Source organism: Mytilus galloprovincialis, chromosome 6 (genome assembly GCF_965363235.1).
Source record: "Mytilus galloprovincialis chromosome 6, xbMytGall1.hap1.1, whole genome shotgun sequence".
Lineage (NCBI taxonomy): Eukaryota > Metazoa > Mollusca > Bivalvia > Mytilida > Mytilidae > Mytilus > Mytilus galloprovincialis.
In genome coordinates this window covers 66,163,036-66,185,456 of record NC_134843.1, presented here as the reverse complement: position 1 = coordinate 66,185,456, position 22,421 = coordinate 66,163,036, and the positions used below count along the sequence as shown (strand labels likewise).

Sequence of the window (22,421 nt, the reverse complement as noted above, 5' to 3'; positions counted from 1 at the left end):
TATTACAACTTTGGGATAACATTTTTAATGTGGTGTTACTCGGTTTTCCTAATGGAACGAACTATAAATATATATGCATATTATCTTTTTATTAAATTTATGGCATTGTTTACTTGTCATGTAACAAAGGTACCACAACTATAAGTTATATGGTTCGCTACTGACCCCCTACGGATCCATAGAGGTTTAGTAAAATCCATAGGGGGTTAGGCCGCAGGCCGAATCTCCTATGGATTTTATTCACCTTCTATGGATCCTTAGGGGGTCAGTAGTTAACCGTATAACGAATTTATCGCACGCTGGACTTTTTCTGGTGCTTTTTGTTGTAAAATAGACAATGAAACACAACAACATAAATAGATGACGTCACCATTAACGCGTCATGAACCCCCTATGAAATTTACTATCCCTCAACGGTCTCATAGGGGGTCACCACGTGATGGCGTTAAACCAATCACAACGTGATAAATTACCCCGGTGCGATAATAACCAATACAATGATATATGGATAACATACCTGTGGAGCAATGTTTAGTGGCAGGCGTTGTTGAGTGTCATATTCAAATTCCATATTCCTGTGTCGGACCTGTAACAAATAAAAAGATAATAAATATATTGGTTCACTAGAAAGCATCATGTTTCTCGAGAAACAGTGCATTGCATAGCTTAGTTAGTTTTTGTTCTTATTAAAAAAACGTTTTATTATCTTTTATGTATACGCTTGATACTTCAAATTTACATAATAGTATATTGTCGATAGTACCAAAGAAAAGAGGAACATTGTCATATTAACACAAAAGTTGTCATTCTAAATACATATATATATATGAAATATACCACGTGAAATCATTTTATTATGCAAACGTTCTCTTTTTACGCTTAAACTTTACTGACAAGTGTTATCTGTTTAAATTAGTCTAAACAAGCGTTATGTGTGTTGCACGTGCCATTGAATTATAATGGTGAACTTATTGCTTGTTAACATGTTTCTACATTATAACTTTTCCTGTTTGCTATTTTACATATTAAACTCAAGCGATTGAAAATGAATTTGGGATACTGATTATTAGATGTAAACTAATATGGCTATGTCTAGAATACAAAGGCGGATGATTTAAACAAAAAATGAATCTGAGTTCCTTTGCAAGTTCATTTATAATGCATTAATTTAAAACTATTCTGATGCCTTGCTTGCAGTTACTTTTATCTATTATATTAAGTATGGGAAAGCTTATGTGCAATTTTAAGAAAGCTTAAACTATCTATGTTGAACACGTGAAAATGTTATACAAGTTAAAAATAAAATTTCATTTTTATAAAAATAATTAAACTGTTGTGTAAATACCGTTTAATATTGAACGTTCAAAAATCATTAATTTTTCAATCTCTAGATTTACTAAACATATCAACATATAATACACATGCAAGATTTTTACACAAAGTATAAGTGAAGACATCATTCAAAACACAAACACAACAAACATTTGTTATCGTAGTCGTTTCGAAAGAAGAAAATGGTTACATACATTCAATCATGCCACCAAATGGCCAATAAAACCACCAAATGGCTTTTAAATGCATTTTATATTTGTGTTGTCATAATTTAAGAGTTACCAACCTGTTGTATCTAAGCATTGAATATTTTATAGTATACATTTAACCGTTAAGAATTGGGTTATTATAACACTAGTTTTTGTCCGTGATTTGGTTTTTATTTTCTTAATGGACGTCGACTGATGTGATTTGAACACCGTAATACTACTGTTGGTGTGGTATGAGTGCCAATGAGACAACTCTCATCCAAATCACATCAGTTACAAAATAACAATTATCAGTCAAAGTACGTCCTTAAAAACGAAGCCTTGGCTCATACCGAAAACAACAAGCTATAAATAATGACTAACGTAAAACAATTCAAACAGGAACACCAATAGTTTAATCTTTATATAAAAAAAAGAGAAACGAGAAACACCTATGAACCACACCAATTAAACGACAACCACTAAACAACTGGCCCCTAACTTAGGACAGGTCCATAAAATTAAGTCTACGGAATTTGCTACTAATTAAATAAACAAAACGACAGGAATGTCTATTCAATTAGTTGCAATACTGAAATGTTCTGCACTGCTGTACAGAACCTAGATAAAATGACTAATTGATACTTTTCATTTCTTCATCAAGTCTAACATTCTGTTACAAACAATTATAAAACAATTAAAATTGCATTTAATCTCCATAAGAAAGCACTTGTTTAAAAGATAATGTAATACGTGTGTCTGTACCTAATTTATCTAACACTAAATGAAGCTCTTCGTTAGTTGTTGCAAAACCATTTCAGTCGTAAATATAAAAGTTGTTATACACATTATTGTTGCCAATAAATTTTGCAGTGCATAAATTTCTTAATGCCCGCAGCCAACTCAAGCACAGTGCATATGCTATTTATGGTGTGCCCTAGAGGTTGTGAAATGACAATTAAACATAATATGCCAATGAAAGCAAAGAAACACTATTGCTTGAAATGATTAAAACGTCAAAAAAGATGGTTTTTCTTTTATTTAACCAAACTCTAGCTACAACTAAACACAGCAACTTGCAATTACAAGCTCACATGCTAGCTATATGACCTCTGACCTGTTTCTCCTCAGGACGGAGATATATATCATCAATATAACGTCCATCTTTATCACGTGGTACATCCGGGGTTTCCGGCTGTTCAATATCACGAGGCGTCTAAAAGCAGTATTACTTTTCCTTGTATTAAGGAATTTCTAGCCCAAACTTTTTTTTTATCAAATAGCAATGACAAGGAGATCGCAACATCAAATAGTGATACTAGTATTATAATTTAGACATGAGGGGAGTTGAAAGTTGGGTTTAAGTGAATTGTTTATAAATTAAGGATTTCAAAGCAAAAATCAGATCTAGAAATAAAAATACTGGAAAGTGAAATGCTGAAGTATATAAGATGGTAAAATAGTGCTCGTAAGCGTACAAGACGGAGCAACTTGTAACTACAGCAAATACACAGGGCGATGTCAGTATATACAGATATCATTAACTGCTGTGTGGCCCACTTACATCAGATATTAATCGTTAAGAAAGACAAATTGTAGTAACCAGCTTCAATGCAGTGATGCAATTATATGCGTTTAATCTTTTTAAGATACACATGACGTCAAAAATTTGAATCAACATTTTGGGGTTGTACGGTCTCATCATTCACATTTGTGATGACGTCATTTGTTTCCATTATATCCACTTACGAATAGAAAATTCTTAATGAATGTAATTGAATTGAATTGTTTCGCAATGCAATGAATAAGCATTTACAATTTGACGCAGATAATAAACATGCATGATACATTATAGTGTCTGCATGGTTTGTTGTCAGTAACAAATTTTCTAGAAATGGTTTATCTAGTAATTGTGAGCACACAGAAGAAATGAGTTGATACTTTATAATTTTTGTTTTATATCCAATGGCATTCATTTAAAAATGCAAGTTTTTCTTTAAAGATTTAACTATAAAACAAATAATTTCTTTATAAAAGCAGTATATAGGTTCAAGGTTTAAAGCTGGGTAACATGTTATAATTAAAGTCAAGCTAATGAAAAAATTATCTAGCGTAACTCTACACAACAAAGTAAATAGCACTGCAATTCATTCTGTGCTGTTACAGCATACATGCAGGTAACGTCTTTTATTTAACACACTTGTCTAGATTATAGTGCATAAATCTCAAAAAGTTCAATATAAAATACATTTTAATTTCAATAAACTATCATGGATAAAAAAAAAAGCATGAATGTATATCAATTAAACTAGCGAAGTACTTATTAAAAATACATTTTAATCAAACTAAATTCAGGTTTTCTTGTTAAAGCAAGTAAATGCAAACAAAAGGCTACATGTTTATGGACATACACATTTACATTCAATACAAACAGTCCAAAGGAATAGAAAGGGAGTGAAATAGGACCAAGGTTTAAATAAAACGACATGAAAGTCTTTTTTTTTTTAAACATTCCATAATGGCACATACAAAAGAGATGAAAGGATTGGGAATACAATAATGTGCACAATGAGGTATATACAAATACTTTATCAGCTTCAAATTAAAAAGCGCAAGACAAAGTTTGAATCAAACATGTGATAGCTGATCAAAATTGCTAAATATTCCAGATTAAAGATACAAGAATAACACGAAGAACAAGCATATGTAAATGGTTACCGTTCCGTATCAAAATTAGAAATTGTGGTATGATTTCAAATTTCAAATAAAGACAAATATCCACAAAATTAACGAAGGTGTAAGCAACTAAAGGACACCTATACATTTCAGGATGTGCAAAATATATATCATATATATATTTTTTAAAGATCCGGAATGACAACCATTTTACCCTTACCTGGAAAAGTGGCATAACAGCACAACACACAAACTAAACTGTAAAATCAGTTTGCAGGTAATGGACTCGGCACGGAGAACACACTTAATAGATTGACAGAATATAAGTGCCGACAGGATAAACGACCAATATGAATAACTGTATAACCATACATATTTTGTTATGTTTCAATGCGTTCAAAAGAAAATCAATATAAGTACGGAAAAAAGACAATATTCAAGATCCTATTACAGTGTGAAATTGATAACACGTTTCTACAAAGAATCAATAAGTTTGCATGGATCTTTTCTTAATTTACAGTATCTGTAAACCTCATCTCGGTAAAAAAAAAAATTAGAACGTGAAATGCGCTTTGTTATGGTTTCTAATGATACAGCCAAACCAAATTATAAAGCTTTTGATAAAAATATGAGTCTTTTCAGAAAGACGAGTGTAGAAAACTTTCATCAAATATCATAATCAGTCAAAGGTAATTTAATGTTTTGGTATAATAAAAAGCAAAATAAAACTACTAAGATCAAAATCTTAAATAGCAGTTACAAAACTTTGAGTCTGTGATTCTAATGAGTCGATTTTAGTCGTAATCTCTCAACCTAATGTTCAAATATTGTAGATTAATAAGCTAGTGTAAGCAGAACTGTATGAGTTCTGAAAAGGATATATTACAGTTAATGTTTTTGTATTTGAAAATCACATACAATCAATCCAATTCAAAAAATATATTACACGAGAAACCTTCTGTCTTTTAGAAACATTCTGTGAAAATTGGGTGGCATATTGTCACGCAGAAGTTAAGAACCAACAAAAATTGTCACGCTGACGATGACGACAGAAATTATCAATGCATGCCACTAGCATCAGATGGATGATGACGAACACAACAATCTAAAGATTTCCCAAACTTGTTTTCATGGTTTGTATTCCAAGCCATCCGGCAGAAAGGAACTTATTACAAAGAATACAAATGAACCACGTTCTAAACCTTGTTCGCTTAAGAAAAAACATTTATGTCATAGTAAAAACTGAAAAATCTAAACAAAAAAGCTCTGTTTTAGTAAACTCTCTAGTAATTTGTTAAACTAAAAAGACTAAAAAGTAGGAAGAGAAAGCACGTTAATCTAAGAATTATCTAACACAGTAAGCAATGAGATGTTAAGAATTCAAACAAGATCTCATCTTACCGGATTACGATTCGTCAGATGTGTGTGGTAAGCATGTGAAGCGTATGGTTTGAAATTGCCTTCATGCATTTCAATTCTGTTATAATCTTTTTTGTGTTGAGCAGCGCCTGGTGGGCTTATTTTGTCATAATTGTCATTTAAAAGCATTCTGTTGTGGTATGGAATTTGTTTAAATCGGTAGTATCCCTTTAACCTAGACGATTCTGGAATATCTACATCGTTGAAGTCATATTCATAATCGAAATCATCTTTTAGTCGTGGTACTATTCTGCTAGCATCGTTAGTATGCTGCATCTGTGAATTGATAACATCATTTTTCGTATTATATTGTTCATAAATTGGTCTTTGTGGTGATCTAACATCACGCTGAAATTCATTTTCCATTCTACTTTTTATCCCATCTGATTTTAAAGCAACAACTTCACCATATAGCACATCATTTTCTGCCTTAACCTCCTGTAATTCTCTCTCCATCATTTTAAGTTTAGCCGAATGTGTACCATTTCTGGACTTGTATTTGTCCAGTTTGCCATCATGGTTAACAAGATTATTCTCCAAGAAGCGAAGGCGAGAATCGTATGTTCTGTACCTTTCCGCCATTATGTTTTGAATCAGATTTAATGAAGTTTTTAAAGATCCAGTTAAAATATTGTATTTCTGATGAAGACAGAAATCATTGATAGAATGATAGAATATTTCAACGTATGTTGTCAAGGGATATGTACATCTCGCTCAGGTAAATTTAATTAACGTCAACAGTCAACAATCTATCTATATGTGTTTGAATGTATTTGAATACATTTATTGTGGGATATTTTTACCTTTTGAGGCATTCAAAAGTGTAAATGAATTACATTCATATACAACTTGTTTGAACTTAAGAATATTTGTCGCTCCATAATATTTCTATATCATTGTATAAAAGGAAAAGTAATCGCTTCTCTTCATATATAAAACATTTTGTAAATTTTAGGTGTTATGAAATAATTGTAAACAGGATTTTAAACGGACGTCATTTAACTTTCTTTAATTTCTGCATCTTGCGTCTGATATTGTTCAACAACAGTACAAAACTTTATAAACTTTCAAACATCAAAATAGAATTGATAATCTTGTGCCAAGGTACAGAAGGTTGCTATTTATATCATACGTATACATGAAGGATCCTTTTATATTTATTACTGGCGCATGAAATGTGAAGATAAATCTACAGAGGCATAAAAACTGGGCATAATAACACCAAATTGGTCGCAACACCGAAACAAATATGATTTGAATGATAAATTTTGAATAGATTTAACGATAAAATGAGGATTCAAAATCCTTTAGAAATTTAAATATTGATCATAGGATACCTATCAATAAGTCCATATGCATTCTAACATTAAGTCAAACAGTCAAAAAGATATCGAGAGGGCAAGTGAGTCCTGAACATCAATCGTATTCTCTCGTGAAAGAGTCAAGTGTTTCCTATGGACAAATTGTTTATGTCTAGTGAAGAAATCAGTCATCTATTCTACGTCAAAGTAAATATGTATATTGATTTCAATTCACCAACATCTTAGCAAAACAAGAAAAATACGCAAAAAGAAATGATGCTCTAAACATGTTAAAATAGCACCAAAGAAACAAAATTATAATCTTTATCCACTTTTATTATTTTTGGAATTAGATAGTAACTCTCCCGGCATGTATTATTAACATGAAAATTGATCTAGCAGAGGTAATATATTAAATAAGCTGACAAGAAAAGCTCAAGACAAAAAAATAAAAAATCCATACAGAAGTAAGAAAACATGCATTAAGACATCAAACAACTCATAAGGTAGCTTATGCAAGACATTCAACTTTTAGAATAAAATATATCATCTTGAACAATATTGGAGAAAAAAATTACAAATTCTTTGTCGGTCAAAAGCATATTTCGTGAAACTTTATTTTATGTTAAAAAAAAAGTTCTTGCAAGACAATTTAACTAAAATTTAACAGGAATATATAACTTTTATTTCTTTATAAAGGAATACAACTTAATTAAAAATATAAATATATATTTCCAGTAAAGCCTCTGATCTGAACAAGAGTAACTTTATGAAATAATTCAGAAAAATGGAGAGAAAAAAAAATTAACAGTTAGGAAACATTAGGACCATTTAAAATTCAAATATTACTTTTTTTCACAATTTGTGCTAATGATTACGTTTCGGTAAGGAATAATATATTTCCAAACAACATTGGTATACAGTATTCACTGCATCATAAAACGCCCATAATATATAAAAAGAATGATTTTTTTCTCTTGAGATATAATTATTATTTTAAAAGAGGAACGAAAGATACCAAAGGGACAGTCAAACTCATAAATCTAAAAAAAACTGACAACGCCATGGCTAAAAATGAAAAAGACAAACAGAAAAACAATAGTACACATGACATAACATAGAAAACTAAAGAATAAACAACACGAACCCCACCAAAAACTAGGGGTGATCTCAGGTGCACCGGAAGAAAATATCATATAAACAACATAAAAAAGGTAAAGATATAACTTCATATTCTAACAAGGTTAAGGATTGCGCAACCAGATTTTTTTTCGACAGAAAACGTGTGTTTGAAATGAATAATGAAAAAAGTTACATGCATGTACGCTCAACAACTGAAATTGGAGATTATACTACACCAGCAGAATGAAAACGTTTAGCGAGTAGGAATTGCTTTGCGAAAGGCAACTCATTAAAGAATACCATGAAAGATTCACTACAAATTTCATAAATACTTAGTCTACAAACTAAGGTTAGATAATAAATAGAAAAGGTTAATCTTACCTTATTATGAAAAGAGTCCATCTGAAATCGGAAATGAGAATTAACATCGGTTATATTAGATATGAATTTTTTATCACTGTTACCGGGATTCATGACCAAAATTCAGAGCTCTACAATATAACAATGGTTGATTAACAAAAAATACACCTAAAAACGATATAATTTGCGAAAGCCCAACAGCGTGAATGAAACAATAACACAAAGAAGTTGCTCGTAGAAGTTCAGTAAGTAATGATAACTTTCAGTGGGTGATATTAGTCTTTACTTATGGAGCATCGTCATGCAATTTGCAAACATTAATTGGTAAAACAGTTTAAAAGCGAAACCCCAAAATAATTAACTAATACTTGGGAATGCATTCAGGATCCCATTTTAATAAATAAAGCCTCTTTGACCTTGTTCATTAATGAATAAAGAAAAAGAAATAAAAAGACTACTCGTAAGTACCACATTATTATAATTTACCTCTTTATCAATCTCTCCTCTATATGGTTTTGGCTGCAAAAATAAATAACAAAACAATTACTACAAGTCTGTTCGTTTCCATATGGAAGAAAAAACACATTTTCAGTTGAAATTTATCTATGAAAACATATTCTAAACGTGTTTAAAGGTAATCTGACAAAATTCTACTAAGAATCATCTTTTGTTTTCAAAACCGTTTAATTGATAATATATTTTCGTCTTCCATCCAAAATGGTTCAGGATTTGATAATTTACTATAGGTTTTAGGGAATATTTGATACTATGCAATTGTTTATTTTTATTTATTGTCTCTAAATATTCTGTTATAACGTGCCATATCTTTCATTGATCAAATATCGAACAATACTCACTTTATCCATTTGCCCTCTGGTTCGCTGTGAAAACTGTGGAGGATACAGTAATTTTTTTTAGTAAATAAACTCATAATAGATGCCACGATTGAAATTATGTTCGCCAGACGCGCTTTTCGTCAACAAAAGACTCACCAGTCACACTCGAATGTAAAATTAACACAACAAAATAAAGTTGCAGACCCTAAATGCAGAAAGGTTTTGCCAAAAACAGCTAAGATAATATATCCCTAGAGAAGAAAATCCTAAGTATTTCGAAAATTTCAAAGTTTTACAACTAAAAGTGGCGTATACCCGATGGTTGTAAATTAAAAAAAAATAATAGATAGCAGGATCAAAACTGTAATAATTTGTAAATTTAAAATGCCTAGTGCGACTGATGTTTTCAGGATTATTCCAGAGTTATCTTTCTTTTTGTACAATAAGAAGTATTCGAACTTTCACTATACGTTATGGTTAAAATATAGCTTAAAGGCTTGGTTGATACTAAAACATGACATTGCAAATATTTAAGAAATTTCGAATATATGTATTCACTTTTTTGGGGTCTCATTCCTGTTGTCATCCAATATCTTTTTCTTATACATTTGGAAAAGGTAATGGTATGCATTCATATTTCGCCAATTAGCATAGCTTATTGTACATTACATTTACTAATACCTTTTTCACTACGAAAACAATTAACTGTCTCAAAGCGTTTAAAAGAAATAAAAATTATCTGTAAATCATAACAAAAAAGTGTACTAGTATGAAGATGCAAATGTACATCTGTAAAGATTTCATAAAAACTTACATCTCCGTAATCCTTCTGTGTTGTTCTATTGCCATACTGAAATTGATAAAATAAATTATAACTTTAGCCAACCCTTAAACATATTTTCGATTGTAGAAAAAAAAACACCATTGAATTCAAGAAAAAAAACAAACATTTATAGCTTTCTGATAGGTGTGAGCCAAGGCTCTGTGTTGAAGACTGTACTTTGACCTCTAACGGTTTACTTTTAAAAATTATGACTTGGATTGAGAGTTGTCTCATTGGCACTCATACCACAACTTCAATTATCTATTAGGAGTCAACTTACCTTATCCTGCAATTGTGCGTCATTATATGAAGAGGGTTGATCGTTGAATCTCTACAAAAAATTATCAAAATAAAGAAAATCAATTCAACTATACCAATTTATAGGCGATATATATTTTGTGTGTGTAATGGATCAGGGTTTGGTTTTTCGTGTTACCCGACAGAAAAAAATGCATATAGTACTTTAATGAATACACACATGGTATTGCTTACTTTCATATGTTTTGAAATTTCCTGTTTTAAGGAATCTAAGGTTTTGCTTTTCGACCTAAAGGTGCAAAACATTGGCTTTAACATGGCAACTTTTCCCTCACAAATTGATCAAATGTATGCATTTATCAAAAAACGCAAATGCTGAACACTGTTTTCAAACTTACAAACAAATTCAGAGCAACAACAATAAAGGTAACCTCTTTTGTTTTTCTGGGTAATAAAATGGACAACTCAAGCATTTGCTACTTACAGAAATATAGGCATAGGGTTTTTCTTTTGATAGTACTTATTTGTATTCGTTCCTTGGAAAGGTTAATACTAACTACAAGCAATTACACAATAGAGGTATAAAACGACTTCTTGTTAGTGTGACGAATAAGCATTATCAAATAAAACATGACAAACATACAAAATTCGAAATTCAAAGCGACATCTGTCACTTTGAAAACTCAAAGCCAAAAATGTACTATAAAAATGGCGAACTAAAGTACAACTATCCGTAGTTTAATAAATCGTGTCACAAAGTTACCAATTTTTTTTCATTATTTTATCACTTTGTGATTGCAGAACCTGCTGCATTGGCTTGTAGGTGTGAACGTTTTTCGATAACGTCAGGAACGATAACTCGTAGCGTAACGTCATTCGGTATCGTGTTACCTTAATAACCTTTGACCAAAAGATGTTATGTTAGAATTACATAATTATCAGTTGAGAATTTCGGCGTTGTTTTCATTTTACGTGTTTATGTTATTGTTCCTCTTACCAATAGTACTTTTTTTACTTAACAAACTGTAACAGTGGTAATGATTTTGGTTAAATATACTTACACGTCTATCTGGTGACACGTCTCTCTCTGGCGGTCTTTCAAATCTCTAAAAATCAAAACAAATATTAGCTGGAAATTAAAATTTGGAAACGAATGAAAAATTCTGGTACAAAGCTTACATATAAAGCAATAGTTACATACATGTAAAAAGAAATAAAATACTTCCGTGAAATTAATATATTGTCGGATATGCCGAATAAGTTAGTAAATTCAAATTTTGACAATCAAATTATTGTACAGGTTTTATATCAAAATAAAGCATTCAATTTGTTATAGCGAAAAAAGTAGGTGGTACTCACTCTGTCTGGGCCATTCATATCTCGTCTTTCGTAACCTCCCTGTAAATTATGATTTCAACTTATTATTATGTTTTCATTAATACTGGAGTTTTATATAAAAAAAATTCTATTTGACCAATGTTCAAATCTACTAGGGTAAAATTTTTGCTTCTAAAAAAGAGAAAGTTTATCGTGTTGTTTATTCTTTAGTTTTCTATGTTGTTTCATGTGTGCTGTTGTTTGATTGTCTTTTTTAATTTTAGCCATGGTGTTGTCAGTTTGTTTTAGATTGATGAGTTTGACTGTCCCTTTGGTATCTTTCGTCCCTCTTTTATGTAAGCATGGAAATGAGCATAGCACTTTTAGTTTATATGTTTTTTCGCTGTTGTCTTCTTATAGGTGATGTTTTTCCCTCGGTTTTAGATTGTCACCAGGATTTGTTTTCTCTCAAATGATTTATGATTTACGAACAGCGGTATACTTCTGTTGCCTTTATTTCTAATCTATACTATTAAACGAGAGACCTCATTTTGTGTGTCGCTTCTCTTCCTTCCACAACAAATCAATCATCATGCCTCTGTGTCCTATAGGTAAAATGCATAGTCGCATTTGTCATCCATTCTTATGATTATTCAGATTGAGTTATTTTGGGAGAAAAACAGCAAAAAGGGAGTCCGGATATGATTCCGTCATCAGACTGAATTTTAGTCATAGATAAGACTTCCGGTTTGAAACATACACAAATACAACCAATCGTATGATAGATAACAAAAATGAAAAATAAATAAGCCAATCAGAGAGTTCTCAATATCATGGTGTTTAGATCGCAAGAACCACAACTATTATACCTCCTTAGAGAGGACAATTATTTTTCGCGTTTCATATCATGGTTATTAGATCGCAAAAACCACAATTATTATACCTCCTTAGAGAGGAGAATTATTTTCGGCGTTTACCTTCATGCAAAGTACGATTATACTACTTTAATATATAGAGACTCTGTATTCTGTCAGGGACTTTCTATGTAAGTATAGAAAGTCCCTGATTCGGTCTACTGTTTTCTTTGAAATGTTTACTATTTAAGGGGTCATACCACTTGCATATATATTTAAATACGTAAAACATGCTCAACTTCATCTAAAACTACCTCGACCAAAAACTTTAACCTGAAGCGGGACAGACGGACGGACGGACGAACGAAAAAACGCACGGATGCACAGACTAGAAAACATAATGCCCATAAATGGGGCATACAAATTTATGGTTGAAAGGGAAAATAGTGATTTGGCAAAAATAAAAGTAAGGTAGAGATTAGAGGGAGTCAGGACCTTTTTCGGGGCGTCGAGATCGGGTGTTTTTAAGCTCGGGATTTGGGGATTGATCCTTACGGAATGCGGGAATATATTTATCGATTTCGTGATTTCGTGATATGAATTTCTTTAAATTCTGCATCTCGGGATTTCATGATTTTAGGCCCGGGATTTCGGGATCAGGACCCCTCCGACCACCCCTCAAATTAGCCTAAGTCGGTCTTAGTCATTTATACATGATTCATATCCTACCATAGGTATGTTAATAAGGCTCTCAAAAGAAAAGGCACTGATGGATTGTTCTAGAAGCATATTTTATTAGACTAATAATGGTCTATATATAAGCAGTTACAGTTATTTCATGTTTAAAACGGTGCAAATTTTTAATTTGATTTGACTTTTACCAAAAGAAGCATTGTAGCAAAGGAGAAAAATAATTGTGGTCTGAGGCCAGAAACACGAAAATAATTGGATTTAACAGAAAGAAAACAAATATCGGACTTTGGAAAAAGGGAGAGGGCTTTTGATACCTTTTATGAAATTCTCCATACATAATATCTTTTACAAAAAATCATCCTATAACAGTTCACAAGCTGTATATGCCCGCGATTTCGCGGGTGTGTTCTTGTGTCATTGAAAATAGATGCAGTTATTTCTATTGATCAAAAATCCTTATTAAAACTAAAATAATGGACGTTGTCTATATAAATTCTACACTTTTAATTCTTTTGTTGGAAATATGGATTTCATGATAGGAGAATTTATGAAATTTCTCACTCTCATTCGAGTGACCTTAAGCTTGTATGGGTTCAATATTTAAAGCCATACTTACTCTGTCTGTGTATGCACCCCGATCCCGATCATCTGGTCGTCTATCGTACCCCTGTAACGTAAAATATATTGGATGTTACTACGATTCTAATTGCATTTTTGAATATTAGGAACACAGACTTTCCTTCGTTTTAAACTCATAAAATATACAAGGTTTATAATTTAATTTGGTATGCAGTTGAACCAAATGTGATGTTAAAGAGCTTAAAATCCTAAAATTCCGAAAGATTGTGGTAGATACTGATAAGGCAATATTTTCTCTTTCGAATAATTCAACATTTTATAAACAGTAAAATCGATTACATCCAACTGTGTCTTTCATTGTAAAGAACAGGGTTTAAAGTGTGCTTTGTCGTCATCATATTATATACCGAATACATAATCAATGCAAAAAAAAGTTTATCCTACATAATGAGCAAATATACGAACAATCTGTTTATCAGTTGTAAACAAAATTTCAAACATCTTTTGACATACTTTTGGTATGAAGTGTTATTTTAAAAAGATTATACAAATAGTTACTTTTTAAATTTTTATTTCTTGTTTGAGTTTAACGATCTAAAGGATAAATTTTCTGTTTGTGAATATATAATGAAGAAAATTTTGCGTAATGTTGCAACTCCTTTATGCAATTTAAGATGATCTTAAACAGTTTTGCCTGTCACGACTCTTCGATGATCAAACTGTTATAAAAATGCATATAGCTTCAAAATCTGTTTCCAAATATGTAACAAAAGTTCTTCCAAAAAAAACACGTCGAGCGCGATTTATTCGGGTTATACATATTGCTTAATTGGTTGATTGGTGTTTGAAGCCATTTTCAACAATATTGTGCTAATTCGTGATGGTCAGTTTTTATTGGCAGAAGCTGGAGTGTTCGGTGATAAGCACCGACCAACGATAGGAAAACTGACAATCCTAGTCAATTAAGATTGGATTACAGCACACCTGCTGCATGCAGGATTCGAACTCACAACCTCAGTGTAGACATGGACATCAAGGCCCTTCGTATTCGTAGCAGGGAAAGAGAATGATTCTCACTTACTCTATCTGATGGTCCATTCATGTCATCGCGCCTATCATATCTCTGAAAACAAAATAAAGATATACTTTCAGAAAATGTTAGACCCCCATGAATACATGTACAGGATAAAAACGGAACAAAGACATCACTATTGTAATTTGGTATGGCAGACGCATATCGTCTACGTAAGTTTCATCGGTGACACTCGAATAAAAACACACGAAAGGCAAAATTTTTAACAAAATTAAAGAGCATTGGAAAGCAAAAATCCATCTTTATTCAAATTAGCGTTACAATAATTTAAGTTCGGAATGAATATTATAATTGAATGTAGTTCTTGTCTTAGTTTTGCCTCAAACTTTGATAATACTATTGGTAAAATGCATATTTTTCAGTAATTTTGTGAATAAACGTGGTGCACAACAAACATTATTTTGACTAAAAAACTAAATACCACAACAAAAACGGGCAATCAAACTAAAAATCAGTCAAAAAAGTCTATGAGCAAATATATGCATATGTGTTAACACAAAATATTCAATTAAAAAAATTCAAATAAGCATACAGTAAGCGCACTAAACCTTCATAAAGTACATTAGCTAAAAAAATATGTTTTATTATGAAGCCAAATATATATGTAAGCAAGCTGAAAATAGACGAACTATACCGGTCGATCTGTGTATGCACCGTCATTATAATGGTGATCATCTTGATATCGACGGTCATAGTAGCCACCCTGAAATTGACATTCTGTTTAGATGTTTTATCTCTTTTCTAAGTTGTATCTCTTATTCCATTATTATGTAATTTTGTCATTTTAGTGATATATTTAACATTGTCATTAAAGCGCGAGGTTTGGCTGGCCACAAAACCAGTTTCAACCCACCATTTTTTCTTAAAATGTCCCAAGTCAGGAAAATGACAGTTGTTATTTTATAGTTCTTTTCTGCGTGTGTTGCATTGTTGTTTTGGTTTTTTGTTGCACTTCAGTGTTTCTGTTTCGTTCTTTTCCTCTTAATGTTGATGTGTTTACCTCAGTTTTAGTTTGTAACCCGGATTTGTTTTCTCTCAATCGATGTATGACTTTCGAACAGCGGTATACTACTGTTGCCTGTATTCCATTATTTATATAAAAAATAGCGTACACTAGTAGTGAATTAAAGAGAAAATCTTTTTAGAACCATTAGATTTTTTACATTTCAAATGAACATTGTTTTAAAGTTATTTGAATTGTATGGACAAGTGAACGTTATATAGAATTTACTGTACTTTGCAATACATGTCCGTTGTTAATAATTTTTTGTTAATTAATTTTTGGGTGAGTGGATTTAAAACAGCAATATACCGAATCAAATAACGTACCCTGTCGGTATACGGTCCTTCTTGTCTCTGGTCGTTGTAACCCTGAAAATAAAAATATGATTCATTATGTTTGTGCACTCGAAATTGTATTTTCTTCACATTTAATAAACCATCAAAGAGATTACAAATATTATCAAAATTGTAGGACATTTCAAGAGAACACACAAACACCAACACTCGACTAGAAACAAAAAAAGCAACAATCATCATCACAGTGTACTAACACATTGCCTATTCTATATTCTCCTATTTTATGGCATTTTCTCTTTTTCTTCAATTTTGCAAATAACTTTATTGTTTTATATTAAAGTTCTCCTCCCTTATTCTCAAAAATTAAGTATTTTGTGACCATTTTTTTTCATTTTTCTTTTAAATTTTTCCCCGTTTGTTCTCTATTCCGTAATTCTAATCCAGACCATCAAACACATCTGTAAAAGAACTGAATTGAGAAATTCATGACAACAGGAAAATCTGAGGTATCATAAATAAGATTGATTTAGTATGGTTTCATCCTACATTTTAACCTACACAGGAGCAACATTTTGCCAAGACATTCTGCTGAAATTTTACGAAACATCTACATATAAATAAACTATATATTCAAAACGAAATTTCTACGTATATTGAAGTTTCACACTCATAAAACTCAACCGTATATAAATTAAAATTTTAGATGTGAAAGATATCCGTGTTTATCACTCTGATGAAGTATAAAGGACAGGAAAAAGGCCAATATGTTTTGTTTACTAACTGTCGTAAAGAATAATTAATCCATCTGGTCTTTTTGATACCATGAATATAAACATACTATGCAAACACTTTTTAAGTATTGAAATTTCTCATTGCTGTAAAATGAAACTTAAGATTGAGAAATTGCTTTTTATGTGATATATGTTGTGTAAATATGAAAGGATCGAGCACGATAACAAACTCGACGTGAATCTGTGAAAAAAACCTGCAGAAAAAAGACCCAATCAATCATACTTCACTACTTACGGTTTAAAATAAATAATACTGCATTCTTTCCAAATAAGCTTATCTCGAATTGTATATTTATAATTCGGAAGGAATTTTCGTAATCTGGCACAAGTATCATTGTTCTTTAGATTTAACGTTGTTTAAATAAAAGTACATATAAGTTTTGCTGGCACATAAGCTGTAAAACGACGACTCTTTAAAAAATTGTTAAACAAGTGCTTTTTTATTTGAGGATCTATGCTCTTCGTTTAAGGCTGTTCTTGTATAATTTATCTGTACATCTGTTTCATTCTGTTAATTTGAGATGTTTATCAAGTATTCTCATGTGTCCATTTTTTAACTCCTTCATTTTCATGATAGTTTGTTTAATATTTTAAACACATTTTTTATTCAGAATCCTTTAGGATAGCGATGTACGATTTTATTTCATGCAATATGATCGCAACAATTCGATATTTGATTGATGTTGCCTTAAGTTTATGTCTAGTGGAAATGATGTCATGCATGTTAAAAAAAAAGATGGACGAAAGATACCAGAGGGACACTCAAACCCATAGATTGAAAATAAACTGACAACGCCATGGCTTAAAATAAAAAAGACGAACAGACAAATAATAGTGCAGAAGACAAAACATAGAAAACTAAAGACTAAGCAACACGAACCCCACCAAAAACTGGGGTTGATCTCAGGTGCTACGGAAGGGTAAGCAGATCCTGCTCCACATACTTAAATATTGGAAAATAAAAAATTTACATGGAGAGTTGGACGATTATACTGATATTCATTTGAAGCCATAATGACTCTGGTTGTTGCAGTCAAACTGTAATTGCCTTGTAATTGAAACGTGTGTTAAGTATTTGATGGATAAAAAAGAAACGAAGGTTTTTCAAATGTGATAAAATAAACTTATGTATAGACGGCTGTTTTACGTCCATTAAATACATGTTCTTTGTCACCATATATATTTCTTCTGTATAAAGCCTCCATGTTTTCCATGAAAATGCATGGCAAAATACGATTTTGAAATATTTTGACGAAACATGCGCACAATGTCCATTCTATTTGTCCGATGCATGTTTCATTACCTATTAAAATCAAACGGAACAGTGTCAAAACTTAATACTTACTCTGCCTTGATCCATAGGTATTCTCGTGTCATCACGGGCCTATTAAAAAAAAGATGAGTTAATTCAAAAAAATGTTTCAACATAAACCTGTAAGAAAAATAAATCTATCATTTAAAAATAGAAGCGAATTAAACAATCCTACACTTGTAGCAATGGTGAGAGAGCATTCGGATTCCAACCATCAATATGTTCGCTTTCCATAACCTGTCTTGGAATATTAACATCGTTATCAGATGTTATATCTAAAAAAAATGTGTTATAAAAAACTGAAGTTGTTATATTTACAGTGGGTGTTTAATTATAAAAATTGTACAATGTTTGGGCTGAAAGACGAAACATTTGATTCCGTCCGATGTTACCAATCTGTATGAAATCAACTAAGATTATTACAATGTATCTCTCCGCAAATAGCAGCTTAATCAAGCAACACTATTTTACCGATTGTTCGTTTATGTCGTGCTTAAAAAAATTGCATATAATATTAACTTGAAAATGTAATTGATTATATATATATATACATTGTTAGTATGCATAATTGATAGAAATGAGTAAAAATAAAGTGCTATCCTATGATATGTATAGATGTTTAATAATAATTAAAATTGGATAAAAATTAACGCGCTATCTACTTAGAAATCGATATATTCTTTATGCAAATTTCAGCTATGTACATTTTATCAATATGCGACTTTTGTTTCAATAGACAATTCTGCCCAAATTTTGTGTTTAAAATTTTACTTTCAGATTCAACATGTTAATAGCATATATATTTTGTCATTGCAAGAGCTGTTAATATAAGAATTATATGCTGTGTTTTGAAAATTTATATGAAATAAAAGCAAGTGGGCTTACATTTTGCATGAAACGCGGAATTAAAAAAAGCAGTAATTTCAATTCTATAGTGAAAAGCATATGATATGAACTTTATTTCCTCAGACTGTGAATGGATCATTAATGGGTTGGTTCCTTAAGGACAGTTTTTATATGGTTTGTTACGTACTACGTTCCAGTTACTATTTCATATGTTTCTTTTGATTTTGTTAAATATTATTTCAAACTTGTCTAAAGTTTGAAACGTTTCAAGAAAATGGCGGACATTAATTGCACCCTAGTATGACGAATTCAATTTCAAAATAATAAACGAGAAATATTTTTTTTTAAGCAAGTCAACATTCTATGCAACAAAACAAAATGTAGATGATACATATACCAAATGCAAAACAAGCAATATATGATGTGTTAAATCACATGATGTGGCAAAAATGGCCTTAAAGTATGACTGAGAAGCGATCAAAGCAATCATATACCCTTCGAGGGCGAGGTTGATATAGCCGCTGGTTCATTTCCTCAGTGTTGTAATATGTTTGAGGAAAGGGCCTTGTAAAGTTTGAATCCTGAAAGAAAACATTATAAAGCTTAACAGAACTAAGTCGGCGGCGGCACAGCTGCATCAAATTCTTGATGTAAGGAGAGGTGACATTGATTTGAAACGTTATTAACTAAAAAAAAAAAAAACACCTCAAGATAATGACATAGTTGGATTTTTGAACCAAACTCTCTTTCATTACCTCTCCCTCCCTATTTATACATGTACTTATACAATTATGTAGAATTGTCAAACAACTTTTCTTACGCCTCTGGAAAAACATTTTTCAATGCTTATAAAATACATTGTACATGTGCATTTAAATTCAGTTGCTTTTAAAATGTATCTTTTTGAAATTGTGCAACTACGATTTGACTTTGCCATGCAGAATATACACTTTAAAATTGAATGCACAGAATCTGAATGATATTTGACAGATGTATTTCATTTTAACTCTGACATATCATATATTGGCATAGAAACACACTATTTTTAATTGCAATTCGTTATGAATTGATATTAACAATGCATTTATTACATGCAGATATTATCTGCACTATTTGTAATCTATAGCCAGTATAGGGGTAAGAACAACATAATTTTTACACATGCATACAGAAATCTCAACAGCGCAGAATATTAAACAAAACAAAAACAATACGAAAAATGTCACTACCTTTGCTGCCCCAAAATCATGTCTGTAAGTCGATTCTTTCATATACTGAAACAGAATAAAGTATCATTTTAAGCTTACGATTGTCAAAATATTCATGACTTATATAATATTTAACATTTGAATAATATTTTAGTTGAATCAGGAGAAATTCAGTTGTAAAGGAAACAAACAAAAGATGAACCCACGTTTTGCTCAGTTCTACGTTAGTCGTATGTGGAACAGTTCTTCATCCAGTGGAATAAACGCCTCTGTTTTATACCAGAATATCACTTGTTTTAATTATATCGTTACAGGATCATGGTGTAAGGCCATTCTATCCTTATCTTATTTGAAAGTCTATCGGACAGTAATGTCAATGTCCAATAGGAGCGTCTATCGGTTGTGCTGGATGTTTAAATACGCAGCCACGTCCGGTCGGAATCGGACGTAAAGTCCTTTGAATCGTATTGCTAGACACATTGCTTTAACTCTTTGATGGTTTAAGTGAAATCGAAAATATGATTCTCAAAGTGTAACGATATGTTAAACAATCATTTGTTTTACATAACTTTGACAACTAAGCTTAAATAAAACTAAATAATACTAGCATATCTAGAAATACAGTCATATACTTAGAATATTCAAACCAAAAATAAAAATAACAATCTTACTAAACCTAAATCTAATAGGTCAACTCAAAAGGTCATTAGCCAACATAATTTCATAATGTCATAAAGGGATGCTACTAATAAATACCATTTAACGAAACTAATCACACGAATGAATAATCAGAAATGGAAAGTAGAAAATTAGAAAGTTAAACCAAACTGAAAAATTGATGAACGATATACACAAATCATATTATACAGATATAGTTTAGGCAAAAGGGAGGCGTTTTGTATTCTTTTGATTTCTCAAAACGTATAAAAAAATATTCCCCCATTCGTAAATTTTGCATACAGAAAGAGTGACCGTCTCTGGTGTCGGTTACATGTATATGGTTAGTTTTAAATATTCAGAACTTTGGAAATATTTTTTGTTTTACCATCCTAGTCTTCGTCCTTAATAGTATTGCCTTTTATATGTATATTGAATTTCAAACATCACTTCATTGTATCTACTGTTATTATATAAATGCGCACATATTAGTGCATGCAATACATAGTGTGATCTTTCAGGATGGCTGGATTTTCATTTTAGTACTGCAGAAACTTTGAAAGCTAATGGTTTGATTACTATTTCAAATGAGTCAGCTATAAGCATAACTATTGTTTATGCACATAATTCTTTTCAATCGGATGTTTCTTATTGTTTTTTTTTTTTTTTTAAAGTACTGAATTATTTTTTTTTTTTGCTACTGAAAAGAAAAAAAAATAATAATATAGGCTTAATTCAAAGTACTTGTATCCTTAATGATTTTATTTTGAATTAGTTCTTCCAATATGTACCTTAAATACTCAAGAATGTTTCGTGGCAATATAAAGCTTTTTGGACTAGTATATCGTCATTGGTGTATACTGAGTAAACTATTATACTACTATCAAGCATCATGCAATGAAAGTATATACTATATGTACCATACTTGGCAAATACTGTTTTTTTTTTATCATAAAATAAAGATACATTTTCATAACGTCAATTATTTTCTTATTTAAAGCTTTTGCCGCCAACAGTGAAAGCTTGAACCAATGTATATACACAGCATGGCAAAATTAGTACAAGTTACACATGATTTCATGGAATGAGAGATCGAATAGAAGAAGTATTATAAAACATTTAGTTTTTGAAAACTAAACAATTAGAATGATTTATGAATTTTAACTTTAACCTTAAAAATGACAGTGTATATTATCACTAGCACTATTATTCAGCACGTGCATGCATGGTTGTAAAATAAACAAAATACCTTTGACCAGGTTGGCCTAATTGGCCACGAGTCCCCTAAAAGCTGTTAAAATAAGGTTATATATATGTACAAATATTCATGTTATTCCAAAGTATCCCTCTATATCAAGACAAATAATAGTGTAAACTGGATGAGTATTTGAAAAAAAATAAACAAAGATATAGAAATGTATAGAAAGATAAATAAAAGTTAAATCGAATTTTAATCG

At 31.1% G+C, this 22,421-nt stretch overlaps 1 protein-coding gene across 10 annotated transcripts in view; it reads right to left on the bottom strand.

The window, feature by feature from the left end:
* LOC143080137 (uncharacterized) overlaps positions 1-22,421 on the bottom strand; it is a 36,419-nt gene that overhangs the window by 5,117 nt on the left and 8,881 nt on the right. Inside the window, exons 3-20 of one of the 10 annotated variants that reach the window (XM_076255844.1) lie at positions 22,214-22,255; positions 20,329-20,373; positions 19,594-19,680; positions 18,287-18,325; positions 16,181-16,222; positions 15,486-15,554; positions 14,840-14,881; positions 13,796-13,846; positions 11,675-11,713; positions 11,377-11,421; positions 10,338-10,388; positions 10,049-10,084; positions 9,256-9,288; positions 8,885-8,917; positions 8,420-8,440; positions 5,598-5,891; positions 2,638-2,736; positions 518-586 (exon numbers count right to left, since the gene is read on the bottom strand). In XM_076255844.1, coding sequence (XP_076111959.1) covers positions 518-586; positions 2,638-2,736; positions 5,598-5,891; positions 8,420-8,440; positions 8,885-8,917; positions 9,256-9,288; positions 10,049-10,084; positions 10,338-10,388; positions 11,377-11,421; positions 11,675-11,713; positions 13,796-13,846; positions 14,840-14,881; positions 15,486-15,554; positions 16,181-16,222; positions 18,287-18,325; positions 19,594-19,680; positions 20,329-20,373; positions 22,214-22,255 — 1,137 coding nt within the window. The remainder of the gene's footprint in view (positions 1-517; positions 587-2,637; positions 2,737-5,597; positions 5,892-8,419; positions 8,441-8,884; positions 8,918-9,255; positions 9,289-10,048; positions 10,085-10,337; positions 10,389-11,376; positions 11,422-11,674; positions 11,714-13,795; positions 13,847-14,839; positions 14,882-15,485; positions 15,555-16,180; positions 16,223-18,286; positions 18,326-19,593; positions 19,681-20,328; positions 20,374-22,213; positions 22,256-22,421) is intronic. The other 9 variants (XM_076255849.1, XM_076255853.1, XM_076255846.1 and 6 more) reach the window with 9 other exon arrangements.